Source organism: Cricetulus griseus, chromosome 2 (genome assembly GCF_003668045.3).
Source record: "Cricetulus griseus strain 17A/GY chromosome 2, alternate assembly CriGri-PICRH-1.0, whole genome shotgun sequence".
NCBI lineage: Eukaryota > Metazoa > Chordata > Mammalia > Rodentia > Cricetidae > Cricetulus > Cricetulus griseus.
The window spans coordinates 248,004,032-248,026,812 of NC_048595.1; the positions used below are offsets into that span (position 1 = coordinate 248,004,032).

The 22,781-nt window shown below is 37.7% G+C and overlaps 1 protein-coding gene across 1 annotated transcript in view; it reads right to left on the minus strand.

The window, feature by feature from the left end:
- The window catches only part of Rspo3 (R-spondin 3), an 81,806-nt gene that overhangs the window by 36,382 nt on the left and 22,643 nt on the right, over positions 1-22,781 (minus strand). Inside the window, exons 2-4 of the mRNA XM_027398416.2 lie at positions 16,021-16,212; positions 14,199-14,345; positions 9,464-9,661 (exon numbers count right to left, since the gene is read on the minus strand). Coding sequence (XP_027254217.1) covers positions 9,464-9,661; positions 14,199-14,345; positions 16,021-16,212 — 537 coding nt within the window. The remainder of the gene's footprint in view (positions 1-9,463; positions 9,662-14,198; positions 14,346-16,020; positions 16,213-22,781) is intronic.

Here is a 22,781-nt window from a genome sequence, read left to right on the forward strand (position 1 = left end):
TGTTGAAAGTGAACTTAAAATTGAGAGTCCTTGAGGAAGCAAATTCGAGTATAGTAGATTAGAGTTTCAGAGAATTTTCCATTTGCCATGCTAACATAGTAGCTTACTGGTGCAAGGCACTGTGCTGGGAACTCCATGCTTGGATTTGTTCATCAGTAAAACAGACACCTTGTTCTTAGAGTTTGGTTTAACAGTCATACGGGACTAAATCCCAGAAGCTTGAGTGAGGTATTATTACTTGTAATGTCCCAAGTAGACAGTTTTTAAATACAGAAACTCTGGTATTTATATAACCTAGTTTCCACAGCTATGGTTTGGCATCAGACAAAGCATCTTAATGACATAGTAAACAGACAATTTTTAATGTAACCAAGAGAACATTTCTGCCCAATGATGCCCCAGAGATCCAACTGCCACCCAATTGAATCTGCTCCTTCACACCTCTTGGGAGGCCTAAGAAGGTGCACAGTCCATTTGTCAAAGTTTATCTGTGAGGCTGCTATGAAGTTGCTTCAGTAAATAAAGAGAGGATAAGATAGAGAACTATGGGAAGAATAATCCCTTTTGTGTGTACAAATGTGGGATTGTGTGTCCTATGCCAAAGGGGCTTTAGCAACAGCAGCAGTTTTAAGGAGTGGTACGGTTGCCGAGAGCTAGACAGGGCCGTGAAAGGAGGAAGTGTCTTTTTTTTTTTTTTTTTTTTCCGAGAAATGTTTACTTTGTAATTAGCAAAGGACAAGAAAGTCCTTTTGCAAACTACATTTGGGGGTCCAGAATTTAAATTTATGCTGATGCTCTTGGAGTCTCTCTCTAGGGAACCCTACTAATTGGCAGGAGTCTCAGTTGGCTAGAGCTGGCTACGAATGAAGCCAAAGGTCTTGGGGTCATTTCTCCAAAGGCCCTATTAACTCAAGCTGTGTCCCACAGACCCAAGCTGTACCTTTAACCCTACTCAGTCATTTGAAGAACACCCATGGGGGGGTCACAAGAAAATACATATATTTGCCTAGAGACTAAAACAAAATATAGGCAGGTCTATTTTATTTTTGCCAGCATAAACAAACGCTTTTGTAAATGTGCTAGATAGCTCTAATGAAAACTACAGCTACTAGTATTCTTCTCATGAAAATGAAAACTCTCAAGACAGGTTTTGGCTCCAACAGGATGATCACAGCTGTAACATTAAGCATCACGTTAATACCTAGAATATGAAAATCATGGCAAAGGGGGAGAGTATTTTTTTAAAAGTCTCACTGCTGCATTCGCCACACTTTAGAACACCTAGCACAAAGTGGTACTTATGTACATACTTGTCTAGTATGTGAGTATATCTTGGCTTGACTTTAAAAAGTTATTTTTATGATTTTATGTGTGGGTGTTTTGCCTGCATGTGTGTGTACACCTGTGTGCCTGGTGCCTTTAGATGTGGGAAGAAGCATCAGATCCCTTGGGGCAGGAGTTATGGATATCTGTGATCTGCCCTGTAGATGGTGGGAATCAAACCTGGGTCCACTGAAAGAGCAACAAATACTCCTAATGGTGGAGTCATCTCTCCAGACCCTTGGCCTGCCTTTTACATTTTTCTCCTTAGTCTTCTTGTGATGATTAACTCGGATTGTTAACTTCATGCGATTTAGAAACACTGTGAAAATGGACTTGTAGGCATATCTATGAGGAAGTTTCCCTATTAGGAGAAAGAGAGCTGAGCACCAGTGTGCATCTCACTCTCTGCTTCCTGACTGACGTAGCAATGCAACCAGTTGCCTCAAGTTCCTGTTGCCAGGGCTTTCTGGGTGATGGGTGATGGAATATGACCTCAAATTGTGAGTCAAAAAACCCCTCCTTTTTTGAGGTTTTTTTTTGGGGGGGACAGGTATTTTGTGGCACCAAGGAGAAGACTAAGTAATACACTTCACTCTACACGTGGGAAGGTACAATAGAGACGATATCCTGCTCATCTATACCATCCATGTGTTAGAAAGGATGAGACAGCATCACAATAAGAGATCGGTAAAGACTAGGTGACCTTATTCATCAAGCTTAGAACAAGATAAAGACCACTGGGTGGCAGAAATGTTCAACTTCCTCCCCGCCTGCCTATGCTTGCAAGGTACCTTGCAAAGTAACATCACAATTGCTCCAGGCAACAGGTGCAACTTACTTCCTCCTCTTGTGAGTCAGGAATGACCTTCTAACTAGTGCAAGCTAACAGAAGATTGTAGAAATATAAGCCTGCCAAGTCTAAGTATATCCTCATGAAAAACTACTTCTCTTTTCTCCCTTGAACCTGATGGACCTTTCTTGACATTGAGCACAGCCCGATTTCCTCAGTGTTCAACCACCCAGCCACATGAAAAAGCCTAGCTAAAATCAGAATTGGTAAATGCAGCTCTGCCTAAACTGATCAGTCACAGATTTTTAAATGGATTGTTGTTTTGTTAAGCCTCTATGTTGCAAGGTTACTTGTTATGCCTGGTGAGTCTGTTGAAACAGCTCACAAAGACAGTATGTTGTTTGATTAGGGGCTAAAGAATGTTATTTGCAGTAAGTTGTTACTCTCTCAAGTAACAAAACAGTGTGTTATTTGAAACACATTAAAGACAGAGTTAACGAGGTGTACCAGCTGATTTCGTCCCTGCATGTGAGCATGGACGTGAATTCAGATCCTCAGAAGCCACGTGAAAGCACGGCACAACAGCATGGATTGTAGCATCAGCCCTGGATTGAGTAGGACAGACAAACAGCATTCAGTAGCCCATTGCTAAGCCATTCTAACCAATCATTGATCTCCAGGTTGAATGAGAAGCCTTGTCTAAAACAGACATCAAGAAAGACACCTAGCTTCAACTTCTTGCCTGTACACCCCCCACACATGAGACACACACACACACACACACACACACACACACACAACACACACCACACACACACAGAGAGAGAGAGAGAGAGAGAGAGAGAGAGAGAGAGACAGACAGAGACAGACAGAGACAGAGACAGACACTAAAATATAGAAAGTATTAGATATTTAAATATGTCACACCCAAAGGAGTAACCTCATAGAACATGGGCATTTGCAAGGATCTCTTGGGTAGGTTACGATTAGAATAGCTCTGGTGAGATCTCTGCCAACATAGAAGTCAACACAAATATTTATGTAACCTTAGAAGAGACAGACCCATATGGATAATACTAACACAAGTATTTGTATCATAAAGCTATTCACCATGAATTCTAACCACATTTAATAATATTTCCATTAGGGGGTAATAAAATGCAAATGATATAAACTTGGTTTTAATTATAAAGAGGCATTAAACTACTAAAAGTTGAGATAAAGTAATATAAACCAAAGAGCACAAGCCAGGAAATGAAAGCCTTCCTATTTTCTGCAGAGCCTACTTTTTGACATTAAGAAGTCAGTGAGTGCTGGGAATAGTGGTTCACAATTTTGATCCCAGCACTGGGGAGGCAGAGCAGATTTCTGTGAATTTGAGGCCAGCTTGGTCTACATAGTGAGTTCCAGGACAGCAAGGGCCATTTAGAAAGAGCCTGTCTCAAAAATCAGAAGAAGAGGAAGACAAGAAAGAAAGAAAGAAAGAAAGAAAGAAAGAAAGAAAGAAAGAAAGGGAGAAAGAAAGAAAATAAGTTGTTTGGGAGTATAAGTGGAATTATAAAATGTGCAAAAGTCAAGAGATCTAGTAACTGTCATTCACTTTTTTTCTATATATTCATTCAAATGCTGGCTGGGTCCTTCCATTTCCTTATGGTATCACTTATACAAATAAAATATCTTGGATTAGTTTCAGACCCACAAATGTGGGCAGCAGAGAACCCCTAGAAAGACTGGGCCATTAAAGGTTAAGTTAAAAGATGTTTCTGGATTTCTATAACAAAGTAGAGTAACTATTGTTTCAAACAATCTATGATATATGTGCATAACTCGAAGAGAAGAACATAAAATTCCCAATTCTGTCTAATAAAGAATATTGCAAAACAAGAGATAACAATAGCTATTCTAACTAAATTTGGTAAAAAGAAGGCTAAATAGTCACTGAATACTGGCAGGTTTTCCTACTAATGACATATAGTGAAATATTTGGGTCGGCCCTTTAAGAAAAAAATAAATATATGTACAATAAGGAATTTCTGCTTTGTGAATGGTATCTATATAACACTGGATTTTTCTTTCTTTTTTTTATTTTTTATTTGTTTGGTTTTTCGAGACAGGGTTTCTCTGTGGCTTTGTAGGCTGTCCTGGAACTAGCTCTATATAGACCAGGCTGGTCTTGAACTCACAGAGATCCACCTGCCTCTGCCTCCTGAGTGTGGGGAATAAAGACGTGCACCACCAACGCCCGGCAACACTGGATTTTTTTTTTTAAAGTTAGATTTGTGTGTGTGTGTGTGTGTGTGTGTGTGTGTGTGTGTGTGTTGACATATGTATATAGGTGCTCTCAGAGGCCAAAAGATGGTATTATGTCCTCTGCAACTGGAAGTTACAGGAAGTAACGGGACATGAACAAACCAGTGAGAGTGCTGGCAACTGACTCTGATACTCCATCAGAGCAGCAAGTGTTCTTAATCATTGATCTGTCTCTCCAGATAACCATATATTAATAAAATTCAAATTTCTATATTTTTTATTTTGCAAAATTAACAAGTGTGTTTACCCCAAGGATTGAGTATCCCTATTTGAGCCCCCGTTTTTTTCTTTTTGCTATGTATAGATATCCAATGGCAAGAGGTCCTCCCCAGAATCTCAACAGACTGTCTATGTACAAGAAAGGTAACAAAAAGATTATTAACTGGCATTGCAGCATTTTATCCATATATTATTAGCAGGTAATAATGTCACATCAGAAACAAGAGAACTCCTGTTTCTTTGCACTCTTTGGAGAGGTTAGTCTACTCATAGCCAAAGAGCAAAGGGATCTCATCCTGAAATGATTGCAAGGATAAGTGTCTCCAATTAGCCAGCCTTTTGAGAGATGAAGATGGGCAGACGGTACACTCTTAGTCCCTAACAATAAGAAATGCATCTATTTTTGCCAATAACAAGAGATTCATCTATTTGCTTTCTGAAGAATCATTCTGGAAATCTTGGTTGTTTTGAAATATCATTTAATAGAAATCCTTCCTGCAAGTAACTCATCTATGAGTCAAGAGAATAGTTACAAATATTGTACTAATATTTAAGTTGATAAAGCTGAGTGTGGTTAGTCAAATCACACCTTTAATTCCAGTACTCAAAAGGAAGAGACAGGAAGATCCTTGGGGAGTGCAGTCTAGTATAGTCTACGTATCAAGTTCTAAGACAGACAGACCTATATAGTGAGACACTGCATTAAAAAAAAGCAAGCAAGCAAAGCAAAGCAAAACCCCAAACCAATAAGACAAAGAAGCTGAACACCTAAAACTTTAGAACCTATCGCTGTTTTTGTTACATTTTATAAAAAGTGATCTTGTGATTGTACAAGTGGTATTCATAATAAACATGTTTATGATGTTGGTAGTGGAATAAGACCCACTTAGAAGTTAACATGCAACCTATGTTCTCTTATGTAGTTTATGTATAGTGGTCAACATCTTTCTAGAAGTCTGTGAAGACACAGGGGCCATCTACAGTTTATTTAGCTAAGATGATGGTCTGATCATTCTATGCTGGTTTCTTCCATGGAGGGCCTCTGGACATTTTGTTCTCTTTATTTAATCAATTCCCTTTTGTCTCTCATCTTTAGGGAAGATTTTTGCTCCGGTTTGGCCATGTCTTCTCTCTTATTTCTATCCCATGGTCACAGGACACCTCTGATAAGTGAAAATCCTTTTCACAAGTTAAGGAATTTTCTTCATTATTTGTTAACTGCCCTAAACACTATCTATGTAATAATGATAAACTGAGAGAATGTACAGATGAATAAGAAACACATTGATCTTCCTTCCAACACACACACACACACATACACACACACACACACACACACACACTCACACACACAGACACACTCACACAGACACACACACACACAGACACAGACACACACACACACACTCACACACACACACACATACACACACACACATACACACACACACATACACACACACAGACACACACACACACACACACACACACACACAGACACACACACACACACACACACACACACACACACACACACACCACATACCTCTTTACATCAAATACAGGTACATACACATGCTGTTTCACTTCACCGGAGGTTACACTGAGCGTGTCAAAAAGTCAAGAATTGTGGGTTGACAGCCACTGAAAATGCATAATTTCTTCGTTTATTATTTCAGTATATAGTTTTAATATATGTATTCTTCAAGTCTATATGATTGCCTATGTAACCCTTTAGAATGCATCTTATATGTCTTAACACTTCAAATATGTAATTAAGTTGATAAATGTTCAAGACACAGAAACATTCTAATAGTAATAGCTTTTTAAGAGTATCATATGAATAATTCAAAGCTGATTTTTAAAAGGAGTGCATGATAGATAAAAGAAGATACTCCCAAATTGCAGACAAATAAAATAGTACAGTTGGTTATAAGTAGGAATTGTGACTTCAAAAATACATTGATTTCCTTAGCCTCATTTCCCATAGTTACTATAAGCAAAAGAAAAATGGAAATACGAAAAATATGTGTGTAAAAGATTTTGTGTCTTTTCAAAATACAATCTATCTGTATCTAGAAACTATTTCCTTTTATTTAACTTTCCTGAATGTTTCTTGGAAAACCATTACTGGATCTTATCATTCTTCCCTGGAGCTTCTGCCTTTGGTAATTAGAGCACAGCAGAAAAGAAATCCTGAAAACAACTTCTGCACCTGCTCCAGATAAGAGTGACCTTCCTCTGCCCATGGTTTCCCTCTCAGGCAGATTGCAAATCCAGGTATCAAATCAAGATTTGAGGATGCACCTTATAACAGAGACCTGGCCTTTTGCTTCACTCTCTATCAGTGCTGAAGGTAGATAATTAAAAAAAAACTCTTCCTATTTTTATGCATCTCTAAACTCTGAAATCAGAGTAATTAAGCAGCAGATAGATACGCCAGAGGGTAGATCTTGTCATTATCATTTTACAGTGCTTATCTCTTAAACTGCCTGAAGGTTTCTTACTATTTACCCCCCTCTTAAGATAAAAAATGATCAGCTCATCCAGAAACATTAGGTCACTGTCTTCTAGTCAACTTAGCCTTCTGGAATCCTTCCTTTCTTAGTGTTTATGCTTTTTACCATTTACATTTAAAATGCTTCATGGTGGATCACTGGTATTTCATAAATGTATATCGAAGCCAAAGTGAGGACTTGGGTAAGATTCCCATGACCTATAGAGTTGATGGAGAGCATCTATATACAGATCACAGTTACTTGCTTTCTTGAGTTCTTGCTGTTTACAAAAGGTATTAGATAAGTAGACATTCAAAGAAGTTAAGGAAAGTGTGAAGGAGGTAATGAATTAAGAATGCAGTTTTATTGCTTCCTTACATTTTTCAACTCACTTTAACAAATGAAACCAGCCCACTGAAATAAAAGTGAAGATTAAGAAAAAGTGAAATGAGACTAGGGATGTCATTACAGGGTATCCGCAATTCCTGTTAGCTTGTGCATTATCAAATTTGAAAAATAATGAAACATATATATTGTCCTAATTGTATATAAATCTGTTTTCAAGTGTATAGTGTGTCTGTATCCTCAGAAGAGAGGGACAAAGATCAGAATCAAAATTTTAAGTGAACTTTTAAGTTACAGGCTGCTACTCAAACAGCTTCATGGCATAGCTTCTCTTTTAGTTGCTAGGTTTAAGAAGTGACGCTTATGACAATATTTATAACAGGTGCAAGAAAAGTTATATTGGAAGAGCATATTCTCAAATAAAAGAGAAAAGATAATATAACAATTTTATGGAGTAAGCTTTATCTAATTTATATTTTAAAGGAAAATGTACAAAATACTGATTAATACTATATAATTTATAGAACGAATATGATTAAAGGCTACATGTAGCTCATTAAATTTCAAAACCATTTAGTAAACAGAAGTAACCATGCAGCAATGGGCTCATACCAACAGAGTGCTCAACAGTTGACTTCCAAAGCCAATTCTTAAAATCTAAGATGTCTTAAATTATTTGGTAACAAATGCTAAAGGACCTTTTCCACTAGCCAACTTTCATTTCTGAAACTAAATTTTAATCTAAACCTCTTACAAATTTACAAAAGTCTGATGTTCTCTTTAACATAACCCATATCTTCAGAAATTTTAGTACTCTTAAGTATTGAGTTGCAATGGTAATGGAAGTCTCCAAACATTCTCATCATAGCCAACTCATTCTCCAGATACTATTTAAAAAAGTATTTTGCAAAGCTCAGGTGACTCAAATTCTTTTTTATATAAACAGTGTTCATGTTTGTAGCATCCTCCTTTGTGTCCCCAAGAAACTCCCTTACTATAGGACACTGTGACCATCTGTGTAGCTATTCCAGCTTTCCACTTCTACCTAGTTTGACTTCAGAGTACTGTTAAAGAGCCTTCTACCTACTTGAATCTCTAGGGATTAACAGATACGAGGTCACAAAAGTAAGCCTTTAATACAAGCATGTTGAATGAGTAAGTGAAGAAACGACTAAAAATAAGCTAAGGAAGTTCAGCTGCAGGGGCATCCAGCCCCTGTCAATTAGCTAATTGAGAGGGTCATTTGCAGGCTCACCAGAAGATTACCTATAATTATCTAAAGGCACACAGCAGATTTGCAGGCACTGGTACTGGGTATGTGATTGAGAAATGGGAAGATGATAATTTAAAAATCGGCCACTGCAGTGCTTCGAAACGAAGTTTATTTCCACTCATGCCCTACATCCAAGGTAAATTTCTCCTCGGTACTTAGAAATTTTAACAAGTTCTGACACAGATCATATTGATCTAACAGGTTATGCAACCTTATATGAAATATACAAAAGCAACTTGGGACAGAACGTCCTCAGTGCCCTTGGTCCTTTATTTCAAATCTGAAACTTGGAATCATCAGCACCAATTTAACATATAGGCAGTTGTGAAGGGGATGTGTTGGTGGAGGTGATCCCTTTGCTCTGGTCTTATACCAGGTGATATTCACCTGGTCTTTATGAAACTTCCCAAAAGTTCCTAGGCATTAAGAAGACAGATCACAGGGGAAAAATCAAGCCCAAATGCTTTTACAATAGTCTTCTGAAATGAGGTTCATTTATCATACTCTAAAGTTCTGAGATCAGGTTCCATACTAAAAATATATCGTATCTATAATCTGTAACTTGGAGCCACAATGGTCTTTTTCTACACATTTTAGAGATTTTGTATGAGGAATACTGCCAAATATCCCATATAAAGTTATAAAGTGAAATATGCATCAAGTTGTGAGGGCTCAGAGAAGCACATTTTGTCAGTGTATCTGTACCTCGCTCTCCCTTCGAGCACTTCTTTCTTTGTACTATACACGTTCTTGTCTCACTGGTTGGAGGACACAGGTTACCCTTGGCTGAAGGATGCTGTAGTATTTCTCGAACCCGTGTTTCGGTCCCTCTTTTGAAGCCACACGTTTTTCCTTTCTTCATGCATGGACTCCAAGGACCCCAGTCACTGGCCTCACAGTGCACTGAAACCAAACAGAAACAGCCTCAGCTGGCTCACTGGCACAGGCAGGATTGTCAATGAAACAAACAAGCAGACAAACAAACAAAAAACCCCACATCATACATCTCTATACATCTAAGTTTCTAGGAGTAATTCTACATATCAAAATTGGGCAAGATAACACAAATAAGGGGCAGATATAGGATGTTTCTAGTACACATGTTGTTGGGTCAGTTCCTTCTTTCATCAAATTGGCTTTCTGCAGGAGACCCAGCTAACCTAGGCACTAGTACAACTCTATTAATGCTTTGTACATTTCCTAGCACTGCTATAATTCTTGTGTGATCCTTAATAGAGCTTGAGCAGATTTCAGAATTATTTGGAAGTCCTGATAAAGGACAGGATGCTGGACCCTGCCCTAGAACTTCTGATAAAGTTGCTTTTTTTTGTTTGTTTGTTTCTCAAGACAGGATTTCTCTCTTTAAGAGCTACTTGCTGTGTACACCAGGCTGGCCTTGAACTCACAAAGAACCACTATTCCCTGCCTCTCTAGTGCTGGGGTTAAAGGACTGCACCACTACTGTCAAGCTCTGATAAATTTTTAAGGTGGAGCAGTTGTGCCCTCTTTACAAAGTAAGTGATGCTATGTGCAGACGGGAATGCTGTTTGACTTGGAACGTCTGTGATAGATGGAGAATAGCAAGCAGAAAAGGAATCCAGATCTTTGTCCTCTACTCAGTGCCCTTACTATTTCCCATGCTGCTGGATACCTAAGTAATATCTGTGACTCAGTAAATGAACAGCAGCCTCTCACTTTAGGGAACTTCTCTGGTCAGTGATTGCCGATAACTTGCATCTGGACTGAATGTCCTTGAGTGGCTCTTAAAGGGCAAAATGTGCCCAGCTGAATCTCTTGTGAAGAATCGTTTCCCTTGTGCAAATGTAGTTTCTCTGCTTCTCATTAATAGCTTTCCCAGTAGTAGTAGACATTTGCACTTTTAATGAAAAGGGACACCCCCCAAAGTGCCCTTTTCCTTCCTTCCTTCCTTCCTTCCTTCCTTCCTTCCTTCCTTCCTTCCTTCCCTTTCCTTTCATTTTTTTCCTTGCAGCAGAGTCTCTGTATGCAGCCCAATCTAGCCTCAAGCCTAATGATCTCTGTGCCTCTGCCTCATGATTAGCAGCATTGCATGTGTGTGCTTCCCTGGCTCGTCTAAAAATTCTGTTCCTGTTTTTATGACCAGGAAACCTCCTAATGTACAACAACAGAAATGGCTTCCAATGTAAACCTTTCAGATAGTACAAACTTGTCTTCACAAGAATATGCTTTCCAGTAATCTCTTCCATTGTCTTCTGACGTAATGGGTTGTTAGTTTGTAAGAATACTATACTATCTCCTATGACAACCTTAAAAACAATAACCTAAGTGTCCTAGAGATTCAAAATACAATCTCTAGATATAAGTATTTTTAAGTTAAAATTTTATTTTAAATCTAGAGATTTAAAATGCTCTTCATTTTTATAGGCATTTTAGTCACTTGTAGACACCTGAATGCAGCAAAGAGCCATATAAAATTGAATTTCAGAAAAGTTTCTGAAGACTTCAGTGAGCATTATTGAACTATCTTCAAAATAAACTTCACATTAAGTTATAGCTTTGTAGCTCTGCCTGGAGAATGAAGCAGCTACAGTATTTAAGAGCATTATCTTTTGTCAATTATGAACATTATTACCTCACATTTTCTCTTTAAATTAATCATCAAAAAGTAATACAGATTAGAAAGTCTCCAAGAAGGCTAAGAGAAGAGATGTTAGTCTGTAGGTAAACTTTGTGTGTGTGTGTGTGTGTGTGTGTGTGTGTGTGTGTGTGTGTGTGTGTGTTCAACACTAGGTTTAAGAGGATAAATTAGAAAACCATTGTTTAATATGGAAGCCATAATATTTCAGGTCTTTTGTGACAAAGATGAAAAGTCAAACACGTGTTTTGACTTTATGGAATCAGATTTGAAGAATTACAACACAGGTTAACTACTGATCTAAAATCAGAAGATGAATGGTTATAAAGGTGAAATTCTAATGTAAATCTTAGCTAATTCCATGGGAGGAGGAAATAGAACTAATGAGATTAGATAGTAAAAAGCTTTAGATCATATTGTAAAAAAGGTATGAAGGGAAGAGATCTTTCTCCTTCAGAAATACTTTACAAAAGCCTCATGCATCAAATAATATTATTTTCACAAAAAATGGAAACTTTAGACAAATAATAGACACAACAGGAAAGGGTGGTTTATGTTCAATTTAGCTTAAATGAGCAACGTAGAACTGGAACATAACATTGCTAAAGGAATGACTTTAACATAGGAAGCAGTAATGAGCCTCCAGATCCTAGAAAGGATCATACTGTAGTTGGTTAACACTCTGAGTTGTAGAGAAAGGGTTGGCAAAATTGGTGAGCAGCTGCGGTCCTGGGTTTGGTCACTAACTGCATAGAAGGCACAGCTAGGGCATGCACAAGTCCTGCCTCTCAGAGTTTAGAGTGCCACATTGCCAGAATGACAGGGCAGAGAGGAAGCTAACCTCTGGAGTCCAACCTGGAAAAAGATACCTTGTTACAAAGGTGGAGGTTTAGGCTTAATTTGAAACCTGAACCATGGGGACTGGATACATTGTGACACTGATCTTCCATGGAATCCCTATATGCGGTGATACTTTCTGTTTCAAACCTTCCTTCTCAGTTTAACTTCTAAATAGAAACAACAGCCAACCAAGCTCTAGTCTAAGCAGGGGAAAATACTGTCCAGTAGGCAGTGGGGAACTCAAGCTAAGGCGCTGATCGAAACACTGAAACTTGGGATGTGTTTTTCAGCCAACATTTCAGCTCTTTGGGTCCTAGTCTTCCATACTTGTTACAGGGACAATTTTGATCATCCTTTGTGTAATGAAGCACACTATCATTTTCTCTGATAATCTGTGGCAAGCCTGTGCGTGCTATGCCTGAGGACCAGTACCAAATGACAGGAGTCTTCCCTTAGGGAACAGGCTCCAAGAACCAGTTCTGAGCAGAAGTTGCTGATCTAAAATACAGCTGTGTCCTAGGTCATTTATTCAACAAATGGTCATTTGGTTGCTAGTGCCTATTTTAAAATATATAATCATCATCTAACATTCACAGTAGAAGACATAAAAGCAGTTTTCTTTGAAAGCTAATCCCAAAGTGCCACTTGTAAAAACATGCTTTCCTATTGGGAAAGGAAAGCATTAATGAACATTCAGCTTTTAAAGACTGAACACTGAATTTTCCAACAACTAACAAAACTTAAATATATGTCCTTTGTTCTGGGTAAAGAACAAATCCCACAAGCTTCCAGTAACTCATCCTCAATGTCTATTCTTGAATATTTCATGGGGTGTTTCCCATTTTTTTCCCACTGCTTGGAACTTACTGCTTCTAATTGTCAACCCTCAGGATGAGTAGGCTAGGAGAGCTCTCATGGATCATTTACCCTTTCCTATGTTGTTTTTCTGTGTTCCTATTGATGAGAGAAAAGACTTAAACCAAAACAGACCCATACTCAGGACTGCTGTTTTCCAGTGCTTCTGGGGTTAACTTTCAAATATTATATATTGGTTTTCTTCTGACAAAAAAAGGGTGTACAGAAATAAAAGTTGTGGTTGTCCTGAAGTGGTTAAGCCACCAACTTATAATTATTTCTCCAACACTTTAGATTCTAACAGAAGCATACAGTGGAGAGCCTGGGGCACTCCTGGAGACTATCTCATACGGAATCAGGAGGCTCTGAGTACACATGCCAGCACTGGGGCAGCATCAAAGGTTCCTACAGCCACTGCCCAAGGGACTTGGAGTTTTCCTTTGCTGTTTTCTCATTCACTTTAGCATCTGTTGCCCAAGTGTGCATACAACTCATAGCTCTAGTAGCTGTGTAACATTTAAAAGAGAGAAGACATAGCCGGACAGTGATCTGTTATTTAGACAGACAACTTGTGTAAGGGACCTCCCCTCCAGAAAACCAGGCCTGCAATTAATCAAACTTGGGACTGTCTCACTCTGTCAGTCTGAGTGAGTCCCAATCTCTCTCTCTCTCTCTCTCTCTCTCTCTCTCTCTCTCTCTCTCTTCTCTCTCCACCTGTACAAGAAGGCCACTACAGTATTAATGGCTATTTTCAAGAGAAATCAACTTTGGTTATGGGTTACTTTTAAATGTAGGAGTTTTGTAAAACTATTGGTACAAAGTGGAAATTAATTGAGTCCCCACCCCTCTCTGAAATGTAACAAATATTTGATGATCATAATAGTTTGAAGCAATTACAAGTAGACCTTAAGAAAGAGCAGAGGGCACTCTTATGTTGCCCATGAAACATGAGGGACACGGTTCTGTGAACACAGATTTAGGACAGCATCTTTGTAAGCAACGATGGACAGGACATTAGAGCTAGCCGCTCAGGTTCTTGTGTAACTGGGCTTTGAGAAGGACCTTCAGAGAGACTGGCATTGTCATCTGAAGTGTTTCTCATCCATTCTAAATCTTAGAGGCCTTTCTCACCAATACTGACGCATTCCATAGTATGGTTGTTTGCTTCTAACCCTTCTGGGCAACTGTCAAGGCACTTTCCAAGGTGTAAGTAAAATCCACTTTTACATTTTGTGCAGAAATTTTTGTTGAAACAGGTATCACAGTCAGCTTTGCATTCTGAAAGAGAAACACAGAAAAAGAATTGTGACTCTTGATTAGGGAACAAGGCTACCTTCTTCTCCAAACTATTGCTGGATCATCTTCCCACATAACTGCAACTCTTACATCAGAGATGGGATTCAATGTTATGTTATCAGACTGAATTTCAGACTCTCCCCAAATCATTTAGCTTATAAACACCGGTTGCTGCTTTAAAGACTGTTGTACAGAGTGTCTCATGAAAATACCTTGATAACATGCACTGGGCACCCTTATTTCCAGCATCTAAAATATAGACTCCTCTGAAATCTGAAACATTTGGATCACTGACATCATGTTCCAAAATGTTATAAATTTGGGATGGTCACATTAAAGATATTCAGCCAGTAAATTTGATATGATAATTCTCAAATCCAATAACCTCCTAAATCAAATTTGGTTCCAGAGAGTTCATATAAGAGATACTCAACCTGTCCATTTGGACAAATAGCTCTTTGCATTAAATGATAGTAATGCTTCATTATAATTTGAATTAAATAATAGAGATATTGCATTCATACTGTTCTCAAGAGTTGTTTGTCCATAAAAATATAACTGTCCACTATATGTCAAAAGCTATAGGTACTGGTTGGTAACAGTTCATGGGGGTTATTTCCAGTGTTCACAAAGCTTGCCTTTCTAGGAGACACAGTAAGCATTATTATCAGTTGACTCTTATGTAATGATTACCAGAAGCCATTCTTATTATGAGTATTTTGCAACATTATTTAAACTTTAGCATAAACCAATAAAACAATCACAATAATAAGTCTCATTTACAACCAAGGTAACCAAGGCTCAAGTCTAGTCAAGAACCATGAAGGCCGGCTAAAGAAATTTGGTTCCAGAAGGGTAAGTGTTCTGGAAAACAGCAATCACAATAGCAACAAATGTAGAAAAACCAGACAAGTGACTGGCAAATGGAAGAGACCTATTCTGGATAAGAAGACCATGGAATACCCCACTGAGGTGACACCTTTAGAATCTTGATTAGGGAACAAGGAGCTTCCAAAGTCCCCAAGGAGCCAGTGAGGAACAAAAATTGCAAAGGTAGGTCTTGACCTGGTAAACTCTTAGGAGGGTGAAAGTAAGGCTAGTGCAACACGGAAGAAAGTCACAGGCAGTGGCTTGGGAGGATGGGTATCGTGACTTGTGATGTTCCCTGGTTTGCATCTTTCAGGGTCACTTGGTTTCCATTGTTTAGAATGGAATCTTGGGGTCAAGATGAATATACTCATAGATTTTATTTCCAACTAACAAAATAATGTTTTCTTTTCTGTACTTGCAACTTATAGAAGTCAAGATGGCTGAAATAATTCATCCAGTTATTGAACACTTGGCTTTTATAATGGTAATGGAAACACAGATGGTTCTGATACCTCTTGTAACTTTCTATAGGTCCAGTGAGTAAACAATCATGTTCTTGGCTCTAGGTTTTGTACACCAACAAACAGCAAACAACAAACAAAACACAAAACTTGAGTGGATCTTTTTTTATGTTAGTAGTGAAAGTTTTCTGAATCTATATGTGCATTACCCAAAACATTATGTAAATATTACTTATTTTTGAGTACTTTAGTCTGATTAGAAGCTCATTTAATCAGGAGAAATTCCAGAGGATGAGATAAAAATATAAAGTGATATGGGTACTTACTTGTACACTTATTTATATCTGGATATCGAGTTCCGTAATATCCACTTGGACATGAAGAGAGACACACTCCTATCTGTTTCATGCCAATTCTTTCCAGAACAAAAAATAGTCTGGGCTTACATGACAAACATCCATTGTAATCTGAACACGTCGCACAGCCTCCTTGGCAGCCTTGGCTGACGTTAGGATGCACTGGGAGACAAAACAGAAAAACAGAAAAAGAGGTTAGACCGCAGATATAAAATTTAATGACATGTTGGTCTGTGAATATATTGCTGTAATTAGCTTTTAATTTGGTGATAGTGGGTGAATGAAATAAATTGCTCCCAACCTTTTGTTTTAACCTGAAATTTTCCTTAACCATATATTATTTCTAATTTTTAATCTCCTACATTTGTGCATTTGTAAATCCATAATATGATTCAAATGATTAATCAAAACAAAAAAAACCTAGGTAAAATATACTTAAGAAAATGGAGGATTGGCCATTTTGTGTGTTTTTATTTTTTTATTCAATGAAATGGGTAAAATTGACTTGATTTTGTATGTGCCACAGATGATAAGCACACATCTCTGATTTCCTTAGCAAGTGTAATAACATGCACTTGAGTGAGGAGGCTGGCTCAGGACATTAGGTCAGGAACATCTATTTTCAACACTGGCCTACAAGCACAACTCAAATGGATTCAGAATCTACATTAGCACCTTGTCACTGCCCAATGCTTTTATGAAATATTTCTTCTTACCATTCAAATTGATATCATGGGAAAACTTGGCATTTAAATTTCTTATTAGTAAGCCTATGTGGATCAAATGTCAGTGCTTATTATAATTTTTGGTTACTAGTTTGTCCTTTGGAAGAGGTCTTAGTTTTTGTGACTCCATTTAAATCTGCTCATTCAAGTAAAAGGCATGTTTGTTAAGGATGGACTAGTCTAATAGACGAATCACTGTCAGTAAGCTTCCCCAGATTTCTAACAGTCATCCATGATTGCTGGCAAATCTAAATGGACATAAAGAAATACTTGAGTAACCATTGACTTGAGCCCCTCTCATTTAACTTGATTGTAGGCATTAATTGTGTGCCATTTGATAGTACTAAATAAGGAGCATGCTTCATGAAGCTCATGTTTAAGGTTATCTTTTATCCAAATGGATTCTTTGTCCAAATACAATGCTAATCTGTCATAGGCTTTTCTAAATGCTAGGAGGAAGATGTTGTTCCTTTGAGAAGGAGAATGTAGGTGTCTAAAGGCATCTTAGCATATTTCTGATGTCTTTTATTGACTGAGGAAGATATAAACATTAATAGACATGGCCACTGTTAATCTGTCTTTGCAGTGATGTTGGATTATTGAACTCTGTATTGCAGAAACAAAGTCCTCCAGTCTTATGGTGCCACTCCAGGAGTGGAGTGGGAGGCAAAGCAGGGTCTGGGCAATAAACTTCAAAGGTTCCCCATTAATAATCTTTCTCCACCAGTTAGGGCCCACCTAAGGTCTTCACCCCTACCCAGATATTATCACTTACTAGCTGGGCAACAAGTATTCAAAACACGAGCCTGTCAGGAGTACTTCAGATTTCAAGTCGAATAGTGAGGGAAGGTGTGAGCGCCGATAGACATTTACTAGTCTGTCTTCACAGTGATATTTGGTTATTAAGTTCCTCATTGCAAAAACAAAGTCCTCTAGACATAGTTAGAAATGGTACCCGTAAAACCAAACAGCCTTCCCATTGGGGTAGATGGGTTAGCTACACAGAGGTCATTCGGTTGACCAGCTTTCCCTGGCCTGCAGGAAACCATCCCCGAATCAGCCACAGGAACCACAAGCAGCTCATTCTCATTCCAAGACATTTCATAAATAAACTGAGGAAACGTGTGGGGGAAGGGACAGCTGCTTTTCCTGTACATGTTCTTCTGTGGGGTGGGTGGCTCTATAAAGTGGACGAGGAGGTTTTGCCATTATGGGACCTGAGGGACTTGTACGGGAAACTCCTTTCCAAGTATCAGGGTCATTTTTCATGCCAGCACTCAGCACTGGAGACTGGGAGAAAATGAGAACCTATTTTTAAGCAGGGATACACCCTCCAAACAAAGGTGCAGGAGAGCCTCGACTGTTCAGAATCAGAGTCGAAGGCAGAAGCTGGAGGTCCAAGTACGACGTGGAAAGATTTCCACAAAACCTGCCTGTGGAGAAGTTAGATCACACTTGAAAAACAAAAATTGCTTCCAATTCAGTCAGGCAGTGATCCTGGGTTCAATGAAGATGGATCCAATTGGTCCCAAACAATATGTCGATACCTCTGAAATTTGGCTTTTTAAGGAAAAGATAACTTTGAAATTTTATGTACCCTAAAGCCTTTTTGAATGATGAGACAACTTTAAATATATCAGTTATTTATATTAATGTGATTTACACTTTCAGGGCCTCAAACACTAACATTCCCTAAGATGTTTCATTTAAAGAATTGGGTTTGGATGTTCATAAACTCAGAGACAGTTCTGAGTGGGTCTAATGATTGGTAACCATTTCCTGTGACACGGTAAGATATGCCAAGACCTTGCTCAATTCCCTGCTACCCTAAAACTTTTCCCAGTGAAATGATGCAAGTTAACATTGGGCTGTAACAAATCTTTCTGTAGTTTTCACTAGGAACAAAGTTTTTGAAAATTCGAGGGAGGTTAGGTCGTTCCTGCTTGTGGTAGAGAGTTGCTAGTTTGTAAGCAGAAAATATATGATATAGGTGGTGATGTTTGGGCACAAAATGACAAAAAAATGTTTCTTGGGTAAAGTTTAAATGGTGGCTATGAGAAATGACAGAAGTTGAGACTCTGAAGTGCAGCTTCTGGGATCCCATTTTTATTGGTGAATACTGTGGTGATTGCTTTCATGAATGCTGTATAAGGATCACTGAAATTATAGTCAGTATTACACAACTAGATACAAATTTCCCAAACTTCATCTTAAGACAAGAGCTTTTTACTTTTTTATATGGAAACCACAGAAAACTTTGGATTGCCTGTAAGAACTCTCTCAGCCATAAAATCTTGTGATTCTAAGACAAAAAAATAGAATTTTAGTCTGTCATGCTTCTTTGTTTTTGGCCCATTCTATTGACTTTATTTTTTTTACTCACACGTCATTATATATTTATCAAACAGTATCTTTCTATGTTGTTATATATGAACATTGGTGGTAGTGTCAGTGGAGATGTAAGGGATGCTTTGTAGAAGGTTTCAATTGGTCTTAGAAAATAGTTGGAGTTTATCAGCACCGATATGGCTATAGCATTCTAGAGCAGGAAACAAAATCACTGATCCAATTGAAAAGTAGACTGGCATGAGTTTGATGCAAGGGTATGTAAGCTTCAGGTAAAGGAAGAATTAGGACTCTCAAGACTGGAGGCATAAGGGTGTATTTCCATTATGGATCCTGTTGTCGAACATGTAGTGGCAATCATGGTGTTTCTATCAGGAGAGTGATATGATGAGTGTTCTACTAAAACAGTTTCTCAGACACCTCACCAGATAGACCTGGAGATCATAAGGTACTTAATGTGGCATTCTAGGTAAAAGGCTAATGGAAACTTCAAGCAAGTTAAGGCCAAATGATATGGTAAGGATTGGATGCATGTTCCAACAGCACTGAGGTGGTGTAATCAAATATTATAACCAACAGAAGTGACCTGGACAGGAAAGGAGTTTGTGAAGTTGAAATTTTGAGTTCTTGAGAGAGAAGCTGCTACCTAGGATGAGAAAGCCTGCAGGTGGTGAATTGGATTAAGGCTGAGGGAAAGGGGAGTCTAATTATAAAAATATGGCACAATAGGACACTCTCAAACAGGGACAGAACTTACTTGGGAGTGTTTGTTGGGGATGTACATAGTATTCTCTGGTGGTAGCTACATAAAGTGTTGAAAGGGAGAAGCCCTGATGGACTAAAGAAAAAAGAGACAGCACAAAGTAAAGGATGTTTTGTAAAGGAAATCAGATGAATTATGAGCAAATTTCAGTGGTGCCTTGTATCTATCTACCACTTAATATTTAATAGCATGTGTCTCATAAAACAGCAATAATTAACATGGAAACTGTTTTGTGACCTGTGGAAGTAGAAGTTATCAGGCTCAATAACATTAACAATTACTAAGAAAATAACAGCTGAGATCAGAGATTAAAATCAGACATCTTTGGTGTCTTATAAATCCCTCCCAGTGTAGGTAAATGTTATTGAAAATGGGTCAGATATGAATGAGAAAACAGGAATTCAAACGTCTTCCAATGATCTAGCTGCTAAGCTTCAAGTTGTGACTTTTAGTGTTAATGATGCATCCAACCAATTGCAGTACCAAGAACTCCATGTAACAATTCAATGCAATTTTCATGGATCTGCCTTCGTTTACTTCATTTCTAAAGTTCAACTGGAAGTGTAGCTGCCATCTATTCCAATAGCAATGTGAAAGAAACCCATTATTGTGTGTTGCAGATGATTTGTTCTCATTTTCTTGTGGATGGATGATTTTCAGAAATGCCAATTTAATAAACTTTAGGTTCACAAGACAAGCTTGATTGAATTCAGTGTAAGTGCTGGTTACAGAAGAGCAATTTTTCAATTTTACAATTTATGTAATTAAAATGTAATACATTCACAAATTTGATAGATGTTATATTAACTAATAAATAAGGAAGCAAGCAAACAAGAATACTCATCCAGACCCTCCCCGGGGCTTTGAGAGAAAGAGGAGAGAGAAGAGAGTTCACTTTCACCACGCCCTCTTGTTTAGACCTCACCTTACCTCTTATGGATGTGTTCACACCGAGTGTTTCTTGAGTTAAGGGGTTTCTTTGGTTTGATAATTTCTTCATAGTCTTTTTGATAGTTCCAAGCTTCTATACATAGTGGCTATTTATTGCATTGATTTTTTATAGCAAGTATGGTTGAAAGGATGTAGCCAGTAATATGAAAAGCTATGTAATGATCTTTTTAAAGACAAGCTGTTAAATTGGCAAATGTTTAACAGAAAGTTCAACCACAAAAGATTTTTCTAGATGTCCTTTACTTTAGTAATCCATTTACCCAGAGAAAATGTGAGTGTTTTGTTGTTGTTGTTGTTTTTATTTTGTTATCTTGACTAAGTCAAGAAATGTACTTCTACACAATCAAGTGTAGTCTTTGGAGACTTGATTGCAACAGCATTGGTTCAGAGTATTCTTATAGAGTGATATTATGGTACTTGAAAATTCCTGGATAATTCATGGTTCATTGAATGACTGGCAAAGTCAACTCTAAGAAAGACCCAAGGATAAAAATTAAAATTCCTTGATAGTCTCTTACAAAGTTTTGGTGACCACAAGAAGAAAATACTGATAATTTTTTTTGTTCATTCATAACTTGAATCTTAATTCTGACTGTGTTTGGGTCTCTACAGCCTTTTAAACAATTTGGAGGAGTTAGGTATAGATATCAAAGTTAGCACAAAAGCTTATTTGAATATGTGTAATTATTTAATGGAATATAACCTTGTTTTTCTTCTTTTTCTACTTTCATGTGTTCATGTGTGTGGGTTGCATGAGGTTGACACTGGGAATTGTCAGTCAATTATTCACCTTATTCAAGGAGATAGGATCTCTCATTCAAATACAATTGAGTTGCCAAATATGTTTAGTCTCACTGGCCAGCTTGCTTTAGGGACACCTTGTCTATGTAGTCAGAAGGTCTAAATCAGTGGTTTTCAACATTCCCGTTGCTACTGCCTTTTAATACAGTTCCTCATGTTATGGTGATCCCCCACAACATAAAATTATTTTTGTTGTTACTTCATAACTATAATTTTGCTATTGTTACAACTTGTAATATAAATGTCTGTGTTTTCCAATGGTCTTAGGCAACCCCTGTGAAAGGGTCGTTTGACTGCTGACATACACAAGGGTCAAGAGATCCATGGATTGAGAACCAGTGCTCTAATTACAGGTAGGTGTGACATACACTCAGCATTTTTATGGACCCTAATATATGAACTCTGTTCTCTCATGCTTTCCTGGAAAGCTCTCAACCACACGACCATCTTTCCAAGCTCAACACTGTTTTAGATCCCCACACTTTGACAACTGGATAAAGTGTTTATTCACAGCCTTGTGCTGATATTATGGTTTCATAATAATTGTTGAAACAGCTTTATTTGTGGATGTGAACATATGGAAATATTGCTATTTTTAAATACTATTTACTTATTTGGTTTAATGTTAAATATTGGCATATTAAATGATTTAAAATTCAAATATTATTTAAATATACATATGTATACAGGTGTGTTAATATATATGCAAATATATATATATATATTATATATATATATATATATATATATACATATGCCTTCACACACACACACACACACACACACACACACACACACACACACCTACACATCACTTGGTGTTTTACCTGTACATATGCCAGGGACTAGTTTACTTTCCTCCAGGAGAGTCTTCCTGGGGAAACAAACCACTCTTAAAGGTAGGTTGCAAGCCAAGTAGTAGACGGTCAATAGAAAATAACTCAATAGCATCTTTTGTCTTGTCTCATAATGTCATGTCAGAGCATTTTGAACTTCAATTTAAATATATATACATGAATACATATATCTATATACATCTATCATTATATATATATATATATGTTCATTCTTTTTTACTCTATAATTCTTTTGTGTATATATTATGGCTTTCAGTTTAGTACTCTTATGAGAGTTCTGAGTATGTA